Source organism: Colletes gigas, unplaced genomic scaffold (genome assembly GCF_013123115.1).
Source record: "Colletes gigas isolate AHSC1104 unplaced genomic scaffold, ASM1312311v1 Colletes_gigas_Sc00038, whole genome shotgun sequence".
Taxonomy (NCBI): domain Eukaryota; kingdom Metazoa; phylum Arthropoda; class Insecta; order Hymenoptera; family Colletidae; genus Colletes; species Colletes gigas.
The window spans coordinates 24345-46875 of NW_025106667.1; the positions used below are offsets into that span (position 1 = coordinate 24345).

The 22531-nt window shown below is 38.5% G+C and overlaps 2 protein-coding genes and 1 pseudogene across 3 annotated transcripts; all 3 read left to right on the forward strand.

The window, feature by feature from the left end:
* Positions 1-5347: 5347 nt before the first annotated feature.
* LOC122402676 (chromosome-associated kinesin KIF4-like) lies at positions 5348-7792 on the forward strand. Its single transcript, XM_043405665.1, is given in 11 exon segments — positions 5348-5357; positions 5423-5808; positions 5810-5859; positions 5960-6107; positions 6109-6226; positions 6311-6751; positions 6851-7008; positions 7010-7215; positions 7306-7485; positions 7555-7622; positions 7694-7792. Coding segments are annotated over 9 exon segments (1581 nt in total). The 3' UTR covers positions 7370-7485; positions 7555-7622; positions 7694-7792.
* Positions 7793-8505: 713 nt separating this feature from the next.
* On the forward strand, positions 8506-13585 carry LOC122402677 (annotated as a pseudogene).
* Positions 13586-14315: 730 nt separating this feature from the next.
* Positions 14316-22018, forward strand: LOC122402625. Of its 2 annotated transcripts, XR_006259531.1 has the most exons (4): positions 14316-14593; positions 18944-20959; positions 21094-21184; positions 21499-22018. XR_006259531.1 is itself a non-coding variant. In XM_043405568.1 (3 exons), the coding sequence occupies exons 1-3, from the start codon at positions 14454-14456 to the stop codon at positions 21101-21103; spliced, it is 2166 nt and encodes a 721-aa protein (XP_043261503.1). In that variant the 5' UTR covers positions 14316-14453; the 3' UTR covers positions 21104-21470. The 2 variants fall into 2 exon arrangements, 1 of the variants encoding a protein (XP_043261503.1); XM_043405568.1 differs by lacking the exon at positions 21499-22018 and having other exon boundaries at positions 21094-21470.
* Positions 22019-22531: the final 513 nt, after the last annotated feature.

Genomic DNA, 22531 nt, shown 5'->3' on the forward strand with positions numbered 1-22531 from the left:
GGGCTTTATTAGTTTCAGTGATTCGGTTTAGTTTGCATGTCACCATTATAGGGAAGTGGTCACTGTCGTATAGGTCTTGTACTGTGTTCCATGTAATGTCTTGAGTGATTGTTGGACTGCATAGGGATAGGTCAATTGAACTGAACCGACCGGATGCCGAACAGAAGTGAGTGGGTTCGTTAGTGTTTAGTAAGCTGAGGTTTGCTGAGTTTATTATTTTTTCCATGGAATTCCCTCGCGAATCGGTCTTATGAGATCCCCAGAGGATATTGTGGCTATTAAAGTCGCCAAGTATAATGAAAGGTTTTGGCATTTGGTTTATTAGATGAGTGAGTTCGGATTTATCTAAGTGATGGCTGTTCGGTAGGTATATATTGCATATGTACAGATCTTTAGGGCATGTTACTTTAGTGATGATAACTTCTAGATTGGATGTGACTGTTATTTCTTGGCTGTGGATGTTATTTCTGACAAAGGTGGCGACTCCTCCACTTGCGTGGGCAGTGTTGCGATTTTTGAAATATGTTTTGTAGTTTTTGATTTTACCTGAATTATGGTTTTTGAAGTTAGTTTCTTGTAGGCAGATTATTTGTGGCTGAAATTCTTCGACTAGTAGTTGGAGGTGCTCGAGTCGGCTGTAGAAACCATTCAAGTTCCATTGGATAATTTGTAGTGACATAATGGATGTTTGGTTGGTGTCTTGGGTTTATAGGGGTTTTGGATCTGGGGAGGATGAGTTCCCCTCTTTCGAGAGGATGGTTTGTAGTGAGATTGCTGTTGCGAATTCTGTTTCTAGTTTTTTGATTAATCGGTGTAGTCTGTTTCTTCATTCTTTGGTCTTGCATTAGGGGGTAGATTAGGTAAAGCATATGTATTAATGCTTTCTTGTCAGAAGTGTAGTCGTTCGCGATAATGTTTGGGTTTTCTGTGCCGATAGCATTTTCCAGGAAACTTTTCAGTTGAGAATAGTTAAGGATAAGATGGTTTGAGGGGTCATCCAGAGCTGTTTTTGCTGGTTTTAGAATGTCGTCTATTTGTTCGATGATTCTTGTTAGTGATTGGCTGCGTTTGGGTTTCTTTTTCATAGTGGTGGGTGCAGGTTTATCGTTTGAATTAGAGTCGTTAACACGTGGTCTTACGGGTGTTGAGATGGGCTTGTTTGTTGTCTGTTGGTCTTCTTCTGAGGTGTCTGATAGTGGTCTCTTTTTTAATTGAGCTTGAGGGTTTGCAATGGCAATTATTTGGTTATTGTCTGCGCTGGAGTTAGCCGTAGTGGGGTTGGCTGGAATGTTGACATTGGGGTCTTTTCCTGTCTCGCTGATTTCGGTTGTGGTTGGATTTTCGTTTGTGTAGTCTATGTTATATTGTGAGTTATTGACGCTTGACGTTGGTTCCGTATCGTTTAGTGTTAGGTTATTTCTCGTTTCCTTGTTGGCTGATGTGTTTGATATTGGTGTCTCGGTTTGAGTATTGCATTGGTTTGCAATATGCCCTTCTTGTTTGCACAAAAAACAGGTAACTTTGTCAGTAGATACAAAAATTCTGTATTGTGTGTCGTCGTACGTGATTAGAAACGATTCGGGGAGTTTATGGACATCATCTGGGTTTATATAAATTTGTCTTCTGAAGCTCATTATGTGGGAAAGACCGGGGTCTTGTAGTCCCGCTCTGAGGAAGGATAGTTTCGAGGTCAGTTTGATGTTATGGATTGTTAGTACTTTTTCGATGTAGTCATGTGGTATGGTAGGAGAAACGTTGGACAAAATAATTCGTTGTGATGGATTTATTAGGGGTCTGATTGGGGTGGATGTATTGTTGATGGGCAGTGATTTGAAATTGGAAACGAGGGCTTTTGTTGTTTTACTATCGAGGTAAACACAGATTCTGTTGTTTGATATGCGGGAGATAAATCGTATGGCGTTGGGTCCAGTGATTTTTGCTACAGCTTGTGCATATTCTTTGATAGTAGTTCCGTCTATGACGTCGATTATTACTGCCTGATCCTTGGTTGGAAAAACACTGCTTACCGTGGCTGATGCATACGATTTTGTAGGCTGAACTGTTGTATTGGTTTGGGTATGGCTCGTTATATTTTCAAATTCCATGACTTCCATGACGGGTCTTCTGTATTTAGAAGGCTCACCGATAGCACTAACGTTGTTGTGTGGTGATCCGCGCACCGACACGGCACAGTAGGCTGAATTATAAACACAGGAACTCGCGAGCGATTGTCAACACGTCTGATCGGTTCGACTGCCCGAGAACGAATCTCCGATATATGTATAGGCATAATGTATAAAAAATCTTTTAAATGTTTCATATAAATCTTAGGACGAATTAAATTTTATATATGTTGCAAAAACTTTTATAAGACAGGGTCTTTAGATTTATTTCGGCACACACCTTATTCGGAATTTCGTTACACTCGCTTGGAGTTACACCTGCTCTCGATTATGCTACGCTTATTCTTATTCTCGCTGCTAGGCACGCCGCCTGTTTATATACATTCTCTCTCTCTCTCTCATTCACACTCGTCTCATTCACTCGTCTTCGCATTCGTACAATGTCGCGGGGTTTTCAAACGGTCCACATATATGTTATACAGACGCGTAGAATGGAATTAGGAATTAAGAAATACGTAGGGTATTCGTATACATGCTTTATTCCCGTTCTTTCAGCGTCGGAAAAACAAATGAGCCCGTCCTGGGCCTAGACCCACGCCTTTGTCGTCAGCCTTCTCCCCCATCGGTAGGGGTGGGAGTGTTGACGGACGAAGGCCAGACGCGGTCCCTTGCCAGCGCCTCGGCTTGGGCCTCGCCTTTTCCCGACGCCTTACATATGTTACATATCATTCATGCATGGGGCTGAAACGTTTGGTGACTTGGGCGTTGGCTCGAGCATCTAGCGAGCAACCCTTTGAACGGGGTTGACTCATGCCGTATGCGCACACCCGGCCCAATTTTCATTGCCTTTTATGGTAATGCCCCGCCTTAGTACTGAGCATTTTCAACTATATAAGGGCCGCGGTTTCTTACTCGGGGAGCTCAGTTTTACCTAAACTCTTGGCACGACGTTACTGTGACACTCAGGGCAAGATCGGGCTATAATCCCCTTCAAGCAACTATCTACGACTATCTACCTTAGCGGTTTATCAGTGAGTGTCCATTAATCGAGTAGAGCTCCCGCGAACGCGCCGCGTTAAAAGCCGATAACGAATCTTTCGCCTTCGAGGCAATTTAGCAATTGTACAACTTCTTGTAAACCCATAGCTGTACTTGAGCATCGTCAAAAATATATATTCAAGTTATTGTTCCTTACGTGTGTTATTCACTCAAGGCAACCCTGAACCATATTAACCGTAAGGCTAGGGGTATCTCACGAACCCGGTACACCTTTACCGCTCGAGGTGTACCATCACGACAGAGAGCAAGATCCTAAAACATCCTAAAAACCTACGTGGCTCCCAGGGTATAAAGCCCCTGGTTCGTCCACTCCTACTAGCGGCTCCCAGGGTATAGAGCCCCTGGTTCGTCCGTGAAACCATTCATTTTCCCTATAAATCTAACCCCGTGGCTCCCAGGGTATAGAGCCCCTGGTTCGTCCACGTAACCTCCACCTACGGCTCCCAGGGTATAGAGCCCCTGGTTCGTCCGGACCTCCTTTCTTTTCCTAACCGTACCCAAAACCACCGGTCGAGTACTGCCCCTCGACCGAATCCAGGATCTCGCGCTCCCGCTCGTAACACATATAAAAAAAATTATATAAACTTTTTCTCTATCTTCTCTAGAAAAGAAAAAATTAAATGAAATCTTATACATTACATGCTTACTTAAATCGCATTGAAAACGAATACCACAAATGTTTTAGAATAATGTCCAAAATGTGATTACGATTTTCGCTAAGACAAATTGAAAACTCGGTTCTAACAAGGAAAAGTTGGAATGGTACCCGATTTTGGGTTAGGTTTTACTTTGAGATATTAATAAAGTTATTACAGATACTTATCTTCAGAAATAGAAATACATTCAACAACCAGCGTGGCGTGAATGACAAGGTATTTGCTTGCAAGTTCCGAGCTTCTTCTGCTCTGCAGGTTCAAACCCTGCCAAAACAAATCCTTTTTTTTTATTTTTTCAATCATATTTTAATCGTACACTAAATGTGACATTATATTTTTGTCTGACCTTCGAATATTTTTTTTTAAAAATTGAATTTAACATATGTTATTTTCAATGTACGAAGTACATGAATCTGGATGGTACTTTTCGTAAAAACAGTGAAAACATAACAATTTCAAGCACCACCTACATCTAATGAAAATTCTGTTTTCACAGAAATAACAAAATTTTGTATCTAACTCTGATGGAAAGGCCGCTTCATTTACATTGATAAAATGTGAACGATTTTCGGATAGTCGTACCTTGCAGCTCGTACTTTTTACCTTATACTTCAGTTAAAAAGGGATATAGCTGGGAAAAACAGTTTTATGACATTACCTGCTAACTTATGTTACTGTTCTACAATGAAACGCTATGTTTTGTACCTTTAAAAATATTCGACTATGTCCTTTTAAAATTTAAGATACAACCCATACTTTGTATTAAACTGGCAAACGGGATCACTTTTCCTTTGTTTCTAGTTAGTTCTATTTAGTTCGTCATAACCAATTGATACGGTTATCTCAAAACAATCGAGGAAAATCATTGTTAATTAATTTCTGCAATTATTAATTCTACTGTTTTGTTTATGTTATAAAAGTAAGTACTCTTCTTATTGAAAAATACCACAGCGTGCACAATACTGGTAAAGAGGGGAATCTCATTTTAATTTATTAATTTTCAATCTTAAAGTATTTTGATTTTCAAAAATCGTATTAATAATATACATATGTGTGTTCATACATGGGAATAAAAAAAAATGTCTTTTTTTTCAATAATTAAAATATGATCAGGAGGTCTTAAAACGTGTATTTCCGTAAAATAAATTTTACAAATGCCTGGGCAGTCGAGAATCACGGCTCGAGAATCTAAATCGTATGCCGTTGACGGGAGGTCGGATTTCAGTTGTTTAGAGCGAGAAGGTAAATGTGAGCCTTTCTCTCTCGACTCCCACGAGGCGATCCGAAATTACTTCGGGCAGCTTCGGAGAATCGAGAAAGAGGGCATGCGTCAGTTTGCCTTTGTCGACTTTCCGAAACTCCACGAGCTCACGTACGCGTATCTGGCATGGGTGCGTGTGCACCCGGCGGTGCTTTTCTGGCATCTCTGTTCTCGAGTTATTAAAATCACGAACATAGGACAACTTATTTTTATATATATAGATTATATAATAGTAAGATTATATGAAAATGTCTAATTGTATCAAGCGGGTGTAATTAAATTTTTTAATAAGATTCATAATACAATTATTTATTTTTTTGTAGGCTACAATGTAACTATATTAGCTTATGGTCAAACAGGAAGTGGTAAAACCCATTCAATGGGCACCAATTATGACGAAACAGAAGATATGGGTGTTATACCACGAGCAATACACGATATATTTGATATAATTTCAATGAAAGAAAACTGGAGTTTCAGAGTTACGGTTTCATTTATGGAGCTATATCAAGAACAATTGTACGATCTTTTAACTGACAAAGAACGTAGTCAGTCTATTGTTGATATTAGAGATGATGGAAAACATATAAAAGTTGCTGGAATTGTAGAGAAGGAAGTGATGAATGGAAAAGAAACATTACAATGCTTAGTACGAGGATCTCTAGGCCGTGCAACTGGTGCTACAGCAATGAATGCTCGGAGTAGTCGTTAGTCATGCAATATTTACGTTGTGTATACATCAATGCAAAAAAGATGATCCGTGAGTTATTTATTCAATGACTGCAAAGTAATATTAAAATTATTGTTATATATTTATGAAATACTTTAAAGATATATTTTTCCTCTTCAATATATGTCAGTAATACAGCAACAACTGCAAAGTTCCATCTAGTAGATTTAGCTGGGTCTGAACGCAGTAAAAAAACACAAGCAACCGGTGAAAGATTTAAGGAAGGTGTAAATATAAATAAAGGACTGTTAGCATTAGGAAACGTTATATCTCAATTAGGGCGATGCTAGCCCTACATCTTACATTGGTTATCGAGATAGCAAACTTACACGATTATTACAAGATTCTCTTGGAGGCAATTCCATGACACTTATGATAGCATGTGTCAGTCCAGCAGGTGTTTATGAAAACGAAGTATAAATATTACTACTTTTAATAATAGTTTTTAAAATAACTCATGCTATTTATGAAATGTTTGCAGATTATAATTTAGACGAAACTCTAAGTACACTGCGTTACGCGGATAGAGCACGGAAAATAAAAAATAAACCTGTGATAAATCAAGATCCACAAGTTTTAGAAATCAATAGGTTGAATAAAGTGGTGCAAGAATTGAAACTTGCTTTGGTAGGTCAAGAAATCGGAATGTCTTGTCCGCTTGAGCATAAACAGCTTGAAGAAAATAATAAGTGTTTGCGACAAAAGATAAGAGATTTAACAGAAAAGCTACATGCAAATTTGATAGAAGTCGTAGTTATGCACGAAAGAGCCGAACTAGCGGAACAAGCTAGAGAAAAAATTCAGACGGATATGCTGAAAATATTAGAAAATTGTAAAGAACTTTTAGATAATTTTGATAAAAATCCTGATACACATACTGAACACCGTACAAAATTAGAAGCTATATATGTACAAATTCTTGGTAAGTAACGTAACTCGGCGGTATAGCTTAAAATAAAATTTGTCCAAATATATTTATTTTTTTTTTTTTTATTTTTTTTTTTTTTTTTTTTTCTAATAGATATACAGAAAGATCAGGAAAAAACATCGGAGGAGTTCATAAATTGTGGAATATCTGTTACTTCAAAAACATTTACAATGGACAGTGATGAGGACTCGAAACATACATCTGTAAATGACACAAGTTCTGAAAATCCAGACAGTTTAGACGATTTCGATAAAAAAACAAGAAGAGCATACTTTGCTTCAAGTCAAAAGGAATAATGAAGTACAAGACATAAATAAGGAACTGGCTATTAAGGAAAGTCTTATGTGCCAGGTATTGAAAATACGTGTCCTATGTCAGATGACAGTATTATCGATGATCCTGATAAAGATCCAGATTGGGTACACACACCATTTTATAATCGCATTCAAAAACTTCAGGTAATTAATAAGAAATAAATAAACATTAGCAGATACGATTGTTGCATTATAAAGAACAGACAGCACGATCTTGAGATTATTTATTTCTAGAACACAACCAAAAACACTTCGCCTGATCACACGATACGAAAACGATCGGTGGAGGGGGATATAAAATGTGGTTGTAAAACAAAATGTTCTACACGTATTTGCTTATGTTTTAAGAATAAAATTGCTTGTTCCAACTGTAGTTGTAATCCAGAAAATTGTCAAAACAAAGATAATACTAATGTAAGTTGATAATCAACATCAATAGTAATTTTTAATATTAGCACTATCTTTGATCAAATATTCTTTCAGATTAATCGTACTTTGCTCTTACAGTATAATGAAGACAAAGAAATCAATGAACCAATAAAAAAACAAAGGTATATTTAAACAATACTTTTATAGTCTCTTGTATCAAAGCTTTTAAAGTTTTAATTTCTTTTTCAAATAGACTGGTGGAGTACAGTACGGAAGCACAAATTTAATTATAAATAGTTCATTTTTTATATAAAAATAATGTTATTTCAAGCGATATTGTAATGTAACTCATTTTACGTTACTCATTTTAATGTAAACTGTGCTAGATTATCAACATATTGTTGCTATTAATTGTATATAAAATGGACAACTGTTATTTAATTACATATTTCGTAAGTACTCAAAGTAATAGTAATTTCATTTAGAAATTTAATTTTATTTATTTTTCAGAACCGATTACATACAAAATTGAAAAACCGATTTTTTCGGCGTTTTTCGCGTGAAAAAGCAACTTATACTTTGAATTTTGTATTCCCTTTAATAGATAACTATATTCTGTGGTTTTAAACATTTCCATGTTGAGTAAAACAGTGTATACAAGAAGAAAAGCAAAAATAAGTCAAGAAAAAAAACGTGCTATGCGCGTTGTATTCAGAAGTATCAGCATTATTTCCAAGAGCTGGGATGGTGCAGTGAGTAAGATGCTTGGCTGCGAGACTGCTGCAAACTTTTTGACGCGCGTTCGCGCCCTGCTACGGTACATTTCAATTTCTAACTAAACGACAATGAAAAACTATTAGTTTATTAATATTAAAAAATATTTTTACCTAAAATATACGCAAAAACAATTATGGAGCAGTTTCTATTCCATCATTTCTCTAGTCGTATATTTGCTTAAATATCCTACTGTTTCATTTTTTCTACGTTAAATGAATATACGTACTTAGTTTTAAAATCGCATACCTTTAATAACTTTGAATAGTGGAAGAAGATTTCTTCGACTAACATGGTAGTGGTTCTGGTAGCGGAGACGACGGAAATTGGAGTCAACCGGGCAGTAGAGAACATTTGCAACCTGTAAGAGAAATAGTAAAAAATATTAAAAATTATTTAAAGTTCATATCTAAACTTTGTACCATTAACAGATTCCAAGTGGAAGTCCAACACTTGTACCATGTACTCAGTCATTAAACGTAGGGGTCAGTAGTGGAAGTGGAGATACGAATGGCAATAATAGTGGAAGCGGAAGTGGAGGCTGTGATAGAAGAAGACGAAGTGGTCTTACTGCCGTCATGCAAAGACCAGGTACTATTATATCTTTCAGGTATTCGTGTGCACATTATCGGTGCACTTTATTACATCATATTCATACCATCTCAGTGAGATTTGATTATTATGATTTGCTATATCAGTTAGTTTAAAAGCTTGCTATATTACTTCGTTTTTAAAGCTGTAAGTATGATCATTATGCCTTGCTCGTACCTCGTTGCTCTTGCAGTATTTGTACATTGGTATGTTTTTTTCCTCCTTTCCGCCAGTCGGCTATTGGTGGTACCGAAGAGTAAGATTACCGAAGCCCTCCAGGAATGCCATGATACGCCTTCTGGAGGTCACTTCGGGGTGAGGAAAACTTTGGCGAAAATTCGACAACGCTTCTTTTGGCCGAACCACCGAAGGGATGTGGAGGATTGGTGTCGCCGGTGCCATAGCTGTTCCGCGAGGAAAGGACCTGCGGAGAAGGGAAGAGGAACCATGAAGGTTTATAACGTAGGAGCACCTTTTGAGAGGATAGCGCTCGACGTTGTTGGTCCCCTGCCGAGGTCTTCCGCTGGGAACAGATTTGCGCTGGTTGTGATGGATTATTTTTCGAAGTGGCCAGAGGTGATTCCACTTCCTAACCAGCGAGCGACAACAATTTCCACAGCGTTGCTGAAGGAAGTGATAAGCCGACACGGGGTTCCGCTCGAGCTGCACTCCGATCAGGGTCGGAGTTTTGAGTCAAGCATCTTCAAGGAGCTAATGAAGATACTTGGAATCAAGAAGACGAGGACAACTCCATTACACCCTCAGTCGGACGGGCTCGTAGAGCGGATGATAAGAACCTTGTTGCGATATCTGTCTCAGTTTGTTGCAGAACACCAAAAGGACTGGGACGAATGGATTCCAACGTTCTTGCTGGCTTATCGTTCTTCGCAACATGAAGTGACACAGAATACACCGTCGATGGTCCTCACGGGACGGGAGCTGCGCCTTCCTCTGGATCTTCTAAGGGGAGCTGTTTCTTCTAAGGGGGAGAAGAAGATGGTTACATCGAGAGAACCAGAAAAAGAATAGGAGAAATTCATAAATTCGTTCGACAGCGGATGCGAATTTGTTCGGAGAGAACGAAGTCGTGGTATGATTCGTTCTCGAGATCAATTTCCTTTGTTCCTGGGGAGAAGGTGTGGTTGTACAATCCTCGAAGAACGAAGGGAAGATGCCCGAAGCTCCAGTACGACTGGGAGGGACCCTACGAGGTGAAAAATCGGCTTAATGAGTTGATTTATCGAATAGCTCGTTCACCGAAGTCCAAACCGAGGGTCGTACATGTGAATCGACTCGCTCGGTACGATTCACGGGAGGTTTCCTGTAAGGATACAGGGAGATGAGGATCGAGGAGGATGGCCGACATCTTCGCCCAAGAAGAGGACGTTTCGTCGCAGAAGGCTAGGGTGGGGGTTACTTGCTGGCGGCGGACAGCCTCTCTTCTTTGCGTGTCGCAAACGGTCGTGGAAGCGTAATCCTCACCGGGAGGGTTACCCCACAGCCGGGGCTCCATCCGGATGGGGTTCTGGTGGCCGGACTGCAAAGTCGTAGTATGTTCCGGACAACCATTTCATCGAGGAAATTCTCCTTGATGATTGGGGAACATCTCTAGGGGGGCTGTTCCGTTTAGTTGGGGGAACTCACATCCGAGAAGACGTCAAGAAAGAAGCGCGCAAGTCGCAAGTATTCAAGGGGAAGGGCGAGGAGCAGTCGGGGTCTCTTCATTCTCGCAGAGGAATTTTGGAAGTTGCACCGGCGTCTTGCTCAAGGTTTTTGAGTGGTTTTCCTTGAGACGGAGGACGAATGTCAAGGCGCTAACTGTCTGGTAAAGGCCACTCAGGTAAACGTTCGATCTATTCGTTTATTTACTTTACAGACAGAGGTGTTTTAAACTCGAGGCAGATTTGGAGGTTGGAGGCACACACTGAAGTTGCCTGTCCGAGCTGAATCTGCCGCGGTCGGGACGTCCGCGTTTTGAAGAGGGGGAGCAGTGTTGCGACGGACTGAAGATGCATCGTTGCGGCAACGTGAAGACTGTTCCGCAACGATGTGAAACCTGCTCCTCCGAACGAGCGGAAGCGAGAGCCCGTTCCTTCCGGTTGCCAGAGGAACCGGCAACGATTCGAAAGATCAGAACTACGTGAGATCTCATAGAGAGCGGACGTATTAGAATTGTGCACTGTACGAATAAAGCTTGTTCTTGTTAGTTGGTTTACGTTCTCAGTTCTACGTTAATCTGTTCCGTGTTAATATGAGTTGTGCGCGAAACACCTCGTCCCGGCGCAACAGTACTATATATATTGCATGGAAAATGTTTACTTATAAGTTTTACAATAAATCGGTCTTTGCTACCAGTAAAAGTTACTTGATAAAGTAAGACTACAAACTATATTTACTTATTTACATGTGTTTCACATATTTACACATCTTTATTAAGCACTGTAATTATTGTATTATCTTGATTTATTGTATACTATATGTAAATAGATCTTTCACGTTATATATCATTTTATTTTCTAAATACAACACATATGTGCATTTTATTTACCACGTTCTTTTAAAATTTTTTTACTTTAGTATTTATACAATGTTTCATTTGATTTTATTTTTAATTTTGCATGGTTTTTTTGTGCCCACTGCACTGCCATGCCTCGTTGGTTGGTAATATGCATGTAGTTATAAATCCGGAAATGGTTATGGAGGTGGAAGCTAGGATGAATAGAGCTTACCTTCCATCACGACTCTTACGAACTCACCTTAGAGGATCAACGCTTCCACACCACAGGAAGACTTCTTTGTACCACACTAGCACTGGTAATTCTTGTGTGGATTTCTTTTTGCATTTATATGTAATTCGGGCAAATTTGCGCTACGTTCTATAAATCCACTGAATAACATCGTTATATATTTATGTATGTACATTGTATGATGTTTACAAGTACGTTCTACACAATTTTAATAAATACATAGTTAAATATTTTATTTTACTGTTTTCAGTTGGTAATAGAGACTCGTATAAGGAACCAAGCACTCATGTTGCCACTGAAAGGTACTCGCCCGTTCGGAGAGCATCAGAGGGTTCAGGTCCATCTGGACCTGGAATTCAGGCACTTCAACAAGAGTATCAACAACTGCAAAGGTTAGCATCTCCGTCGCATAGTCCTGCAAGTATACATGGATCTCCTGTACATGAGAGAGGGGTAGCAGCAATCACACAAGGTATTCTTTACTCCATATATTTACAAATTTTTATACGTTTTCATTTAAACCAATTAATAATATTTTAAATGTTAAGATTAAATTATAAGATTCTTCATCGTGCTTCAAGTAATTTCAGTAATCATTTGTTTTATTAATAGGTTTGAGTGGACTAACCACAACAACAGTACAAGGCAGCATTGTACATGGTACTCCAACACAACCACCAGCAACGCCATTAGATTTGAGTCCATTAAGACATCATAGATCACCAGCAACAACACCAGTTAGTTAACAACACCTAGTAATAGTCCTGCTTTGGACATGATTCAGGAATAACATCCTGTAGAATTACCAAGAGTAAGTAATCATTTTCAATTGTCACTTAAGCGATCCGTATTATTTTTTAAAGAAAATAATTTAAAAAGTAATATAATTTATAGTTTATTTTAAGTATTTTTGCGAAAGTATTTACAATGTAATGATTATTTGTTGTAGGTGCCACCTCAAATATCTATAACAGATCTTGGAGGGCAAGTAACACTTATCAGTTGTTCACCCTCGCCATCTCCATCACCTGATTCACTTGAAGATACATTACCTCATTATAATCCTCTTCCCAGCTTTATTATCTCAGAACCATGTGACCCTTTAAGACCCAGTATCACACGAGGGAGGTATCGGTAGGCCGCTAAATACATCAATACCTACGGAAGTTGAAGTCACTTTATCGGATGAATCGAGTAGATTGAATTCCGAAGCTATATTGGGCCGTGTGAAACAAATTATAGATGCAAGAGCTCCACCAAAGGGATTTATCTTTAATAGAGAAGAAGTGAAAGGTAGTGGGCTTAGTTTAGAATATCCAGGCGGTGTTCAAATCGAACTGAGAGTATGTGAATCTGAAGAAAAAGAAGTAAAAGGCATTAAAATGCGAAGAATTAGTGGGGACCAATTGCAATACAGTCAACTTTGTCAACAGCTGATCTCGTGCATTACCGTTTGACGACAACCACCGTATAATATAATATCTTATATGTTACGTTACATTCCTGGTGCCACACACACCACTCATTACAGTATTGCACATGCATGCTGCATACATACGAGCGGTACCTTAAGCATACCATTCTTCATATTGATACATTCATTGTGCTTCGCTTTTGAATGTTGGTCTTTTTTTTTTTTTTTCTTTTTTTAACATATAAATCGAAAAAAGAAAAGTTTTAGGTTTACTTGCGCATAATATGAAGTTGGAACGAAAATGTTCTACTAAAACCTTCTTTTAAAGTCTTGATATTAAGACTTTAATATCCTTACACAGGCAAGTTGAGGTTCTGCTATTTTTAAATGATTTAAGTATTAACAAAACAGGACGATTTTCATGGAAGTTTAATCGTAATGTACATCACACACCATTCCTTTTTGTAGAATGTTTATCTTCATGTTAGATGTTTATAGATAGTAAATTCATAATTTACTGTTTAAATCATAATCGGGTGCCCTTTTTAGCATAGATAAAAGAAAAGCGTCTTTTGTACCGGATTCGGTGGCAAGTAACTACTTTCATGATACACGTCTTTCTAACGTAGTGGGGATGTTTTATATGGGATTTACTATATTTATTCGATTGCCATTGCAAACAGTTTTAATTTAATGGTCTGTATTCCATGTTTGTAAATATTCCTCCTACAAAGATCGAAATCTTTTCCTGTCTTTTATGTTAATTGGGAGTGCAAGATTTGCCTTTTTGTTTCTGGTACAAATACCACTTTGTTGGGTAATTTAATTTTAGTAGCTAAAAATGTATACATAATCTTTATATAGTGCAAACACATTGTGGTTCATAATTAAAAAACTACACAGACTGAGTCACGACTGTATATCTTTCTTTTTGAAAATCATATATTTGCGTTTATTGCAACTTATGAACGAATAATAATTGCTTAGTAATTTCAGTATCAATGATTTTATGAATCTTTGAAACCATAAAGCATTGATGTACGAGAAGTGTGCTTTCCATCTGTTTCACTTATTAAGCATTTAATTGTCACAGTTTAAAAAGGAAAGTGTGCAACTAGCTCTCCCTTGTGTAACCAAAGAGTCGAGTTGCTTTTATATTGTTGAACATGAGGGGTATATATTTTACTGCTCGTGTTTTAAAAACAAAAGGAAGATATAAACATTCATAGTTGGAAGGCTTTGTATTTGAGTAACCGTCGCGTCGAGACAATTCGAGAACATTCGACGAGACCCAGATATAAATAGTACAGGCCAGCGTGTCGAGCCGGCAGTTCGTCAATAAACGGCATACCTTACAGATCCGTATAACTATTTTTGAGCGTTCGCACTGCAGTACAGACGCGGAGAGCAGTCCAGGTTTCTTTTTCTGTGAACCGGATTCTTTCTATTCAATTCTTGAATTCCGCGTTCGTGGTTAGTGCAGTGTGATGTGTGATGAAGCAAATAGCAAGAAGAAGAGTAAGGAGGATGGAGATGAAACCGATAAACGGTGTTCAACTTTCAATAAGAAAAAACGGCTTGTGTTATCGGCACATCGCTACTCAAAGAGTAAAAAGCGTCGAGAAAAGTAAGTTACGCTTTATTAGATACATAAATAAATAATAAATGGTAGGATAAAGTTTCAATTTTTCGATTTTGATGACACTTTACATAAATATTTATTAGACCTCTCTAAGAGGACGGGTGTAATTCGTTCGCGCCCGTTTTGCACTTTGAAGGAGATATCAACCCTTTTATTCCAACCGCCCTTTCTATGTACGTGCTTATAAGTCGTAAACAACAAAAGAAATCGAAAAATAGTTGAAAAAGAAGTTATATCGTTTCGGTAATTATTTGGATTACGGAGGGTAACACCGATTTCGGTGATTTTTGAATATCTTATAGAAATCAACATTTTAACACGTTGAGCGCCACGTCAGCCATCGGTGGCTGACACTAGACTTTCCGTTTAGGCCACGTCAGCCATCGATGGCTGACACTAGACTTTCCGTTTAGGCCACGTCAGCCATCGGTGGCTGACAGCGTGTAACATGAGAACTATAAAATTTACACTATTTTACGGAATTACAGAAATTTAAAATTTACTTAATTTGGTATCATTACAGGATTAACCCTTTGCGGTCGGTGCCGCCACTGTGGCGGCATTTAAAAACTATCGTAGAAGTCGGTGCCGCCGCTGTGGCGGCATGATCAAGAATCCAGAAAAACTGAGATTAACAGAATGCTAGCCATTTCGGACGTCTCACGCGTTATTTTACCATCGAGAAATATATGATAAGTAAATAGAAATCAATTTATAAATAAATAAAAATATAATAAATTATAAATTGAATTTCAAAGTTTAGTAAGAAATAAACATTCCAATTGTTCAGGATTTCCAGGTAGATTCATTGGCGATATTAATATATTTTTACTAAAAAAGATTGTGCAGTATGTTCCGACAGGAAAACCCCCGGCAAAAGGCGAGAAACACGAACATATTGTGATACATGTATTCGGAAGCCAGGGCTTCATATCGGCGATTGTTTTGAAATATATCACACGTTGTCAAATTACAATAGCTAAATCTTTCCGTTTTTATGTAGTTTAAGCCCTATTAAATATTACAAATCAGCATCAACATAGTGTGTGCTTTTAAATGTAGATATATCCACCTTAAATTGCTTAGGGAACAATGACTCCGAAAAGCTAAATTCGCCCCGACTTGCTGGTAGTCCCAGCCGAAAAATCTGCCGACCGCAAAGGGTTAATGGGATTCATTGTAACATGGCAAACATAAAAATGGTTCTCCTTCACAAGTATTACAAAACATTACATTTTTGTCATAACATAATTTACAGTACTTTCGAACTTCAGCGACTTTTCCCGATTTTCTTTGGAATATGTGTTCTTTTTTGGATCTTCTTGCAATTCTGCTCGGTGGAATGTTTTCTTTGTCACAACTTGTAAGATCGACTGCTAATTTTTTCCGAAATTGCGTGGCCTGAACGGGATTGTCTTAGAAATACGCGTGGCGCTCAACGTGTTAAACAACATTTCCCTATACATTATAACCGCCGCTCGGACTTAGTTTCCGAGATATTTCTTGAAAAAGATCGCTGCTACTACAATGAATTCTATCTATACGAACATGCCTGTGGCAGCGTGTGTGTAAGCGTTGAATCGCCGATCGTTTATTGTTTCTACGGATCCATTTCCGGCCGCCTCGATATCTCTACAGAAACAAGAGACGATCGGCGATTGAACGCTTACACACACGCTGCCACCGGCACGTACGTATAGATAGAATTCATTGGAGTAGCAGCGACCTTTTTCAAGAAATATCGGAAACTAAGGCCGAGCGGCGGTTATACAGGGTGTTCGGCTACTAATAGTAAAAATTTTAATGAGCGATAGTAGAGGCCAAAATAAGACGAAAATCAAGAATACCAATTGCCCAACTGAGGCTTCGCTAAAAAGTTATTAACGTTTAAAGTTCCGCTCGTACTGAATTTTTTTCTCGAAAATGCGCAACATTTCGGGGATATGTCTATTCACCAAAAATTATTGTAATCGCCCCCCGCAACCAAAAATAATTTTTCCAAAACGATTTGAAATTTTTTTTTTCCGTCAAAAAATTTCACACCTTCTCGAATTTTTTTCTAGAAAGTGGGTAGGATTCCGGGGGTATGTCTGTTCACCAAAAATGTTTGTAATTGACCTCCGCAACCGAAAATAATTTTTTCAGAACGATTTGAAATTTTTTTTTTTTCGTCGGAAAATTTAGGCACCTAATTAAATTTTCGGTAAGGAATTTTTTTCTCGAGAATGCGTAGGATTCCGGGGGTGTGTGTATTCACCAAAAATGATTGTAATTGAGCCCCGCAACCGAAAATAATTTTTCCACAACGATTTGCAATTTTTTAATTTTCTCGAATAATTTCACACCTTCTCTATTTTTTTTCTCGAAAGTGGGCAGGATTTCGTGGGTATGTCTAATGACAAAAACTGATTGTAATTGACCCCCGCAACCGAAAATAATTTTTCCACAACGATTTGAAATTTTTTTTTTTTCGTCGGAAAATTTAGGCACCTAATTAAATTTTCGGTAAGGAATTTTTTTCTCGAGAATGCGTAGGATTCCGGGGGTATGTGTATTCACCAAAAATGATTGTAATTGAGCCCCGCAACCGAAAATAATTTTTCCACAACGATTTGCAATTTTTTAATTTTCTCGAATAATTTCACACCTTCTCTATTTTTTTTCTCGAAAGTGGGCAGGATTTCGTGGGTATGTCTAATGACAAAAACTGATTGTAATTGACCCCCGCAACCGAAAATAATTTTTCCACAACGATTTGAAATTTTTTTTTCGTCGGAAAATTTAGGCACCTAATTAAATTTTCGGTAAGGAATTTTTTTCTCGAGAATGCGTAGGATTCCGGGGGTGTGTGTATTCACCAAAAATGATTGTAATTGAGCCCCGCAACCGAAAATAATTTTTCCACAACGATTTGCAATTTTTTAATTTTCTCGAATAATTTCACACCTTCTCTATTTTTTTTCTCGAAAGTGGGCAGGATTTCGTGGGTATGTCTAATGACAAAAACTGATTGTAATTGACCCCCGCAACCGAAAATAATTTTTCAGAACGATTTGAAATTTTTTTTTCGTCGGAAAATTTAGGCACCTAATTGGATTTTCAGTAAGGAATTTTTTTCTCGAAAGTGCGTACGATTTCGGAGGTAAGTGTAATGATAAAAAATGATTGTAATTGATCCCCGCAACCGAAAATAATTTTTTTTAAACGATTTGACAAATTTTTTTTCGCCGAAAAATTTCAGCACCTACTCGATTTTTTTTCTCGAAAGTAGATAGGATTTCGGAGGTATGTGTACTCACCAAAAATGATTGTAGTTGCCCCCCGCAACCGAAAATAATTTTTCCAGAACGATTTGAAATTTTTGAATTTAATTGTTAATAACTTTTTAACGAAGCTTCCATCAACAAATTAGTATTCTTGATTTTCGTCTTATTTTGGCCTCTACTATCGCTCATTAAAATTTTTGCTAGAGGTGGCCGAACACCCTGTATAGCAGCCACTCTTTAACAATATACGATGTATGTTTAGGATCATTGTCCCGTTGGAAATAACATATGGCTGGCATGTTTAATTTTAGAGCTGACGATTTCAAATTTTTATTCAAAATATCAAGATATTTTAGTTTGTCCATAATTGTTTCAATAAATTCGGTATTACCGACTCCATTTGCTGCCATACATCACCACAGCATTATTGAACCTCCGCCGTATTTTACAGTAACAACCGTATTCTTTTGATCGAACTCTGAATTCGGTTGTCTCCATACTATTATTTTTCCATCCGAATTAAATAAATTAATTTTAACTTCGTCGGAAAATATTAAGTTCTTCCAAAAATTTATATCACAACTTACATATTACATATTACGAATTACACCTGTCTTCTTAGATAGGTCTAATAAATGTTTGTGCAAAGTGTCATCAAAATCGGAGTGTATCAGTTCGCGGTGTTCCCTAGTCAGTTGTCAAACGCTGCATTAGCTGAGGTATCATTTTAATCGTGATGCCACCAAGAATCCATTCATGCTGTTTTCATTCTGAAATTATGAGAAATATAGAAATTCGAATAATACATTTTTGCTTCACTACGCGTTATTCTTTCATGTTTGAAAGAATGAAATTCTTCATTCTTCATTGTATCGATGAAAAAGATGGTCCCAAAGGATTTTTGATGTTCTTCCGATCAAAATGATACCTCTGTTTCCAAACTTTCCCCCCAATGTAGACAGTAGCATGTATCTTATGTTGCTATGGCCCCTTTCCTTTTGTAAGCTTTTCTTGCTTCTATGCATGTTCCGCAAGTTATGGATTGCAATTATTGATTTTCGAAATATAGCCGAAGATTGAAAAACGCGACGTCTCTTGCGGTAAGTCAAGACCTCGTTACCTCGCCGGAAGAAGATAATACTGCAGGTACTTCTCATGAAGTAGTACTTGCAAGTACTTCTACCAACACAATACCTCAAGAAGACGTAGGAAATTTGGAAGAGGTCATTCAAGAAGAAACGAATGAAGATATTGAAGATTGTGCAGATAACGACTGCAACTGGGTGGTAGAAGAAGATGAACCACAACAGGCGGAAGAAACAATTCCAGAGGCGATAGAGTTCGCAAATTTCTCGTACATGTTCCAGCAAATGAAACGTTTACAGCAACATTCCACGATTGGCTGCGGCATCGAACATTGTCAAATAATTGAATGCCAACAGTACGGTTTAGAGAAAACGTACAGTGTCCAGTGCCAAATGTGCAATCATGTAGAGCGCATATCCTGCCTTCGGCAGAGTAAAGACACAATGGGCATTAACCACGCCGCTGTGTCTGCAACAATGGTGACAGGCGGCGGATACAATCAGCTGGAGGAACTGTTGTCCGGTATAAATGTATCCTGCATGTCGAGAAGAATTTATAAGAAATGTCAGAATGACATAATCGATGCATTCGAAGTGGCCGCACAACGTGAAATGGAAGATGCTGCGAAAGAGGAAAGGGAACTAGCCATAGCAAGAGGCGATGTATTACCAGGGTGTAATATACCGTGGATCGCAGTAGTCGCAGATGGAAGTTGGATGAAACGGTCATACCGCGGAGGAGATTATAATTCTCTCTCTGGCGTAGGAGTCATCGTGGGTTATAACACCCAGAAAGTGCTACACGCAAACGTGAAGAACAAATTTTGCATGATTTGCCAAACGGCGGCGAAAAAAAAGGAAGAAGCGCACGAGCATCGGTGCTTTAAAAACTGGGGTCGTAATCAGAGTTCGACTGGCATGGAAAGTGCTGCTATAATCGAAGGTTTTAAATGCAGTATAGAAATGCGTGGCCTTGTTTACTCCATACTAGTTGCCGATGGCGATAGCAGTGTGTACAAAAAGATATTGGACAATGATCCATATAAAGAGTATATGGTGCAAGTACGAAAAATAGAATGCACCAATCACCTGCTACGGAATTTCAGTAGAAAAATTAATGACATCGGAGCAAAAGGCAGATGCAAAGAGCTAAGAGCTGTCGTAAAGGCTAATGCTCTCCGCCTGCGTACTGCTGTAAAGAAAGCAGCAGAATACCGGTTCAAAGAAAAATTAAGACTCGTAGATCAAATAAAAAATTTAAAAGAAGACATGAAAAATGTACCGAGTCACGTTTTCGGAGAACACAAGGAGTGTCAGAGATTAGCATACTTCTGCAAGAAATACTCTGACTCAAATATTGTGAACTACGTTCCACAATTGATGCAAGCTGGTATTTTTCAAAATATACAAGAAGCGATGCAACCACTTTTCGCCCAAGCCGAAAGTTTGCTGTACTCTCTAAACAATAATGCTGTTGAGAGTTTTAATAATATCGTCGCCAAATTTATCGGAGGCAAAAGGATAAATTTTGGACGAAGAGGTTCCTATCAAGGTAGAGTCTCCGCTGCTGTCGTACAATTTAATACGAAAGAGGCATTCAGCAAAGTGAGCACGGCAATGAATAAACAGCCGACAGCCATCGCAAAAAGGATGGAAGAACGTCGCAAGCATGCAGCGAAAATGGCAAGAAAATATAAACAAGAAGCGAAAGCATCCTCCTTCCGAAACGAGAAACAATCGTGCGATCAGGATTACGGCCCCAGTGCAGAGAAGCCAGATATGGACGAAGCAGTATACTTTTCGGAGTGTCAAAGGCACTTGGCTATACTGCATGAGTGGCAAACGATGCGATGCCAGATTGAAGCAGAAACTCGCGATCAAGCAAACAGCGAGAAAGGGGGAGGAACATGTCATCCTTCCCCCCGGGATGAGCCTCGACAGGCAAGGCAAGGCGGGGGACTCTGTGATGGCGGAGGACGGTCACCGTGGGGTTTTAGCCGGTAAGAGTCCGGCACTACCCCGAGGCCCCCCTACTTGGGGCCTCGGGGTGTCCATGAGGATTTCCCCACGTACATACATTTAAATTTGTATTGTATACCAAATTATTACAATTTGTTCTAACTTTCTGTCACAGGTTCTATTAGTAGTAATTGCAACTGAAAGGGGCCAGTACCGTTGCAAGAAAATATATATGAGAAACAGTCATAATACATTCTTCAGAAGATGTAAGTATTGCTTTCTACATTCAAGTGGTATACACCACAAGACTAATTTTTATTACATTTCTTTCTGTTGTATGTCAGGCAGGGTATGAGTGGAAGGGGCATGTGTGTCTGTGTGTGTGTGTGTGAGTGTCGCGAAGAGCGACGCGATTCCGACGCGCGCGGCCAGGACTCGAGTTAATGTACGAGGCCCGTGCAAGAAGGATCCGTAAACCGAGTCACTGCGAAATATTAAAATAAACAAATTTATCGTTGTCTACTATAAAACTTGTCTTTTCTTTTATTTTCGTTCCTGTATGCTACATTTCTTTTTACAGATGAAAGCAAGACGTACAGCACGTTATTTCAAGAGGTGTGGTCCAGAGAAGGTATCATAACTGTAGGAATAAAATAATTGCTAGAGCGATCGATGAACTCGTATAAAAGTAGGCAAAGGTTTTGGGTGCTCACGCGTTTTTGTCCGGGACACTCATTGTTACGAGACGCTCCGAATAACAAAGCGCGCGTCAAAATATGACAAGTGAACGGCCGCAAGGATGAGTGTGAGAGAGAGAATGCGAGTGAGTGAGTGTGACAGAGTGAAGGTGCGATAACCCGCGAGCAGGTCGACAATAGTATATAAGCAGCGTAACAGCTGACGAAAACAAGAGTCTTCAAAAGAGTGTATATAGAGCGCGAACACGAGTTTCAGTTGTATCGATTACCGGCGAAATAAAATATTTTTATCACCACGTTCCTTATTTCTAAATCCCACATAACATAACCTTGATATAATCTTATGTATTATAATGTGCGTTCGATAAGTACTTTGTGTATCAGGCGTTCATTTATGTTAGGATAAGTGCATAACTTTCCTGTTCTGTTTGTGTTTTCCTAATAAAAAGCTGTATTAAATAAAATAAAAATAAAAATAAAATATGTATACGTATGCTATATTTGTCCTTTCTTTAAAATGTACATACTGAAGTCATGACGCGATTTAACCAGTACATATACAATATTAAATCAACAACGAAATTTATTTTTATTTTTTATTCCTTTTCTCAAACTTCATCAACATATTCGTAACACTTTTCTTATTAAAATGACACCAAATACAATATATGTACAATTCAGATCCTATTTACTAACGCAATAAGCGATCAAAGGCATGCATCGCTCAGGTCACTCCACATCGGCTGTATCGAAACACAGGCGATGTTTACGGGAGCCTATACAGAATCAGTATTTCATTCTGCGACCTCTGCCAAGAGAGGTAGAGGTTGGAATTAGAACACCGATATCGTATAGGCTACCGTAAACATCGCCTGTGTTTTGCCACAGCCGACCCGAAGCGAAAGAAACGATATC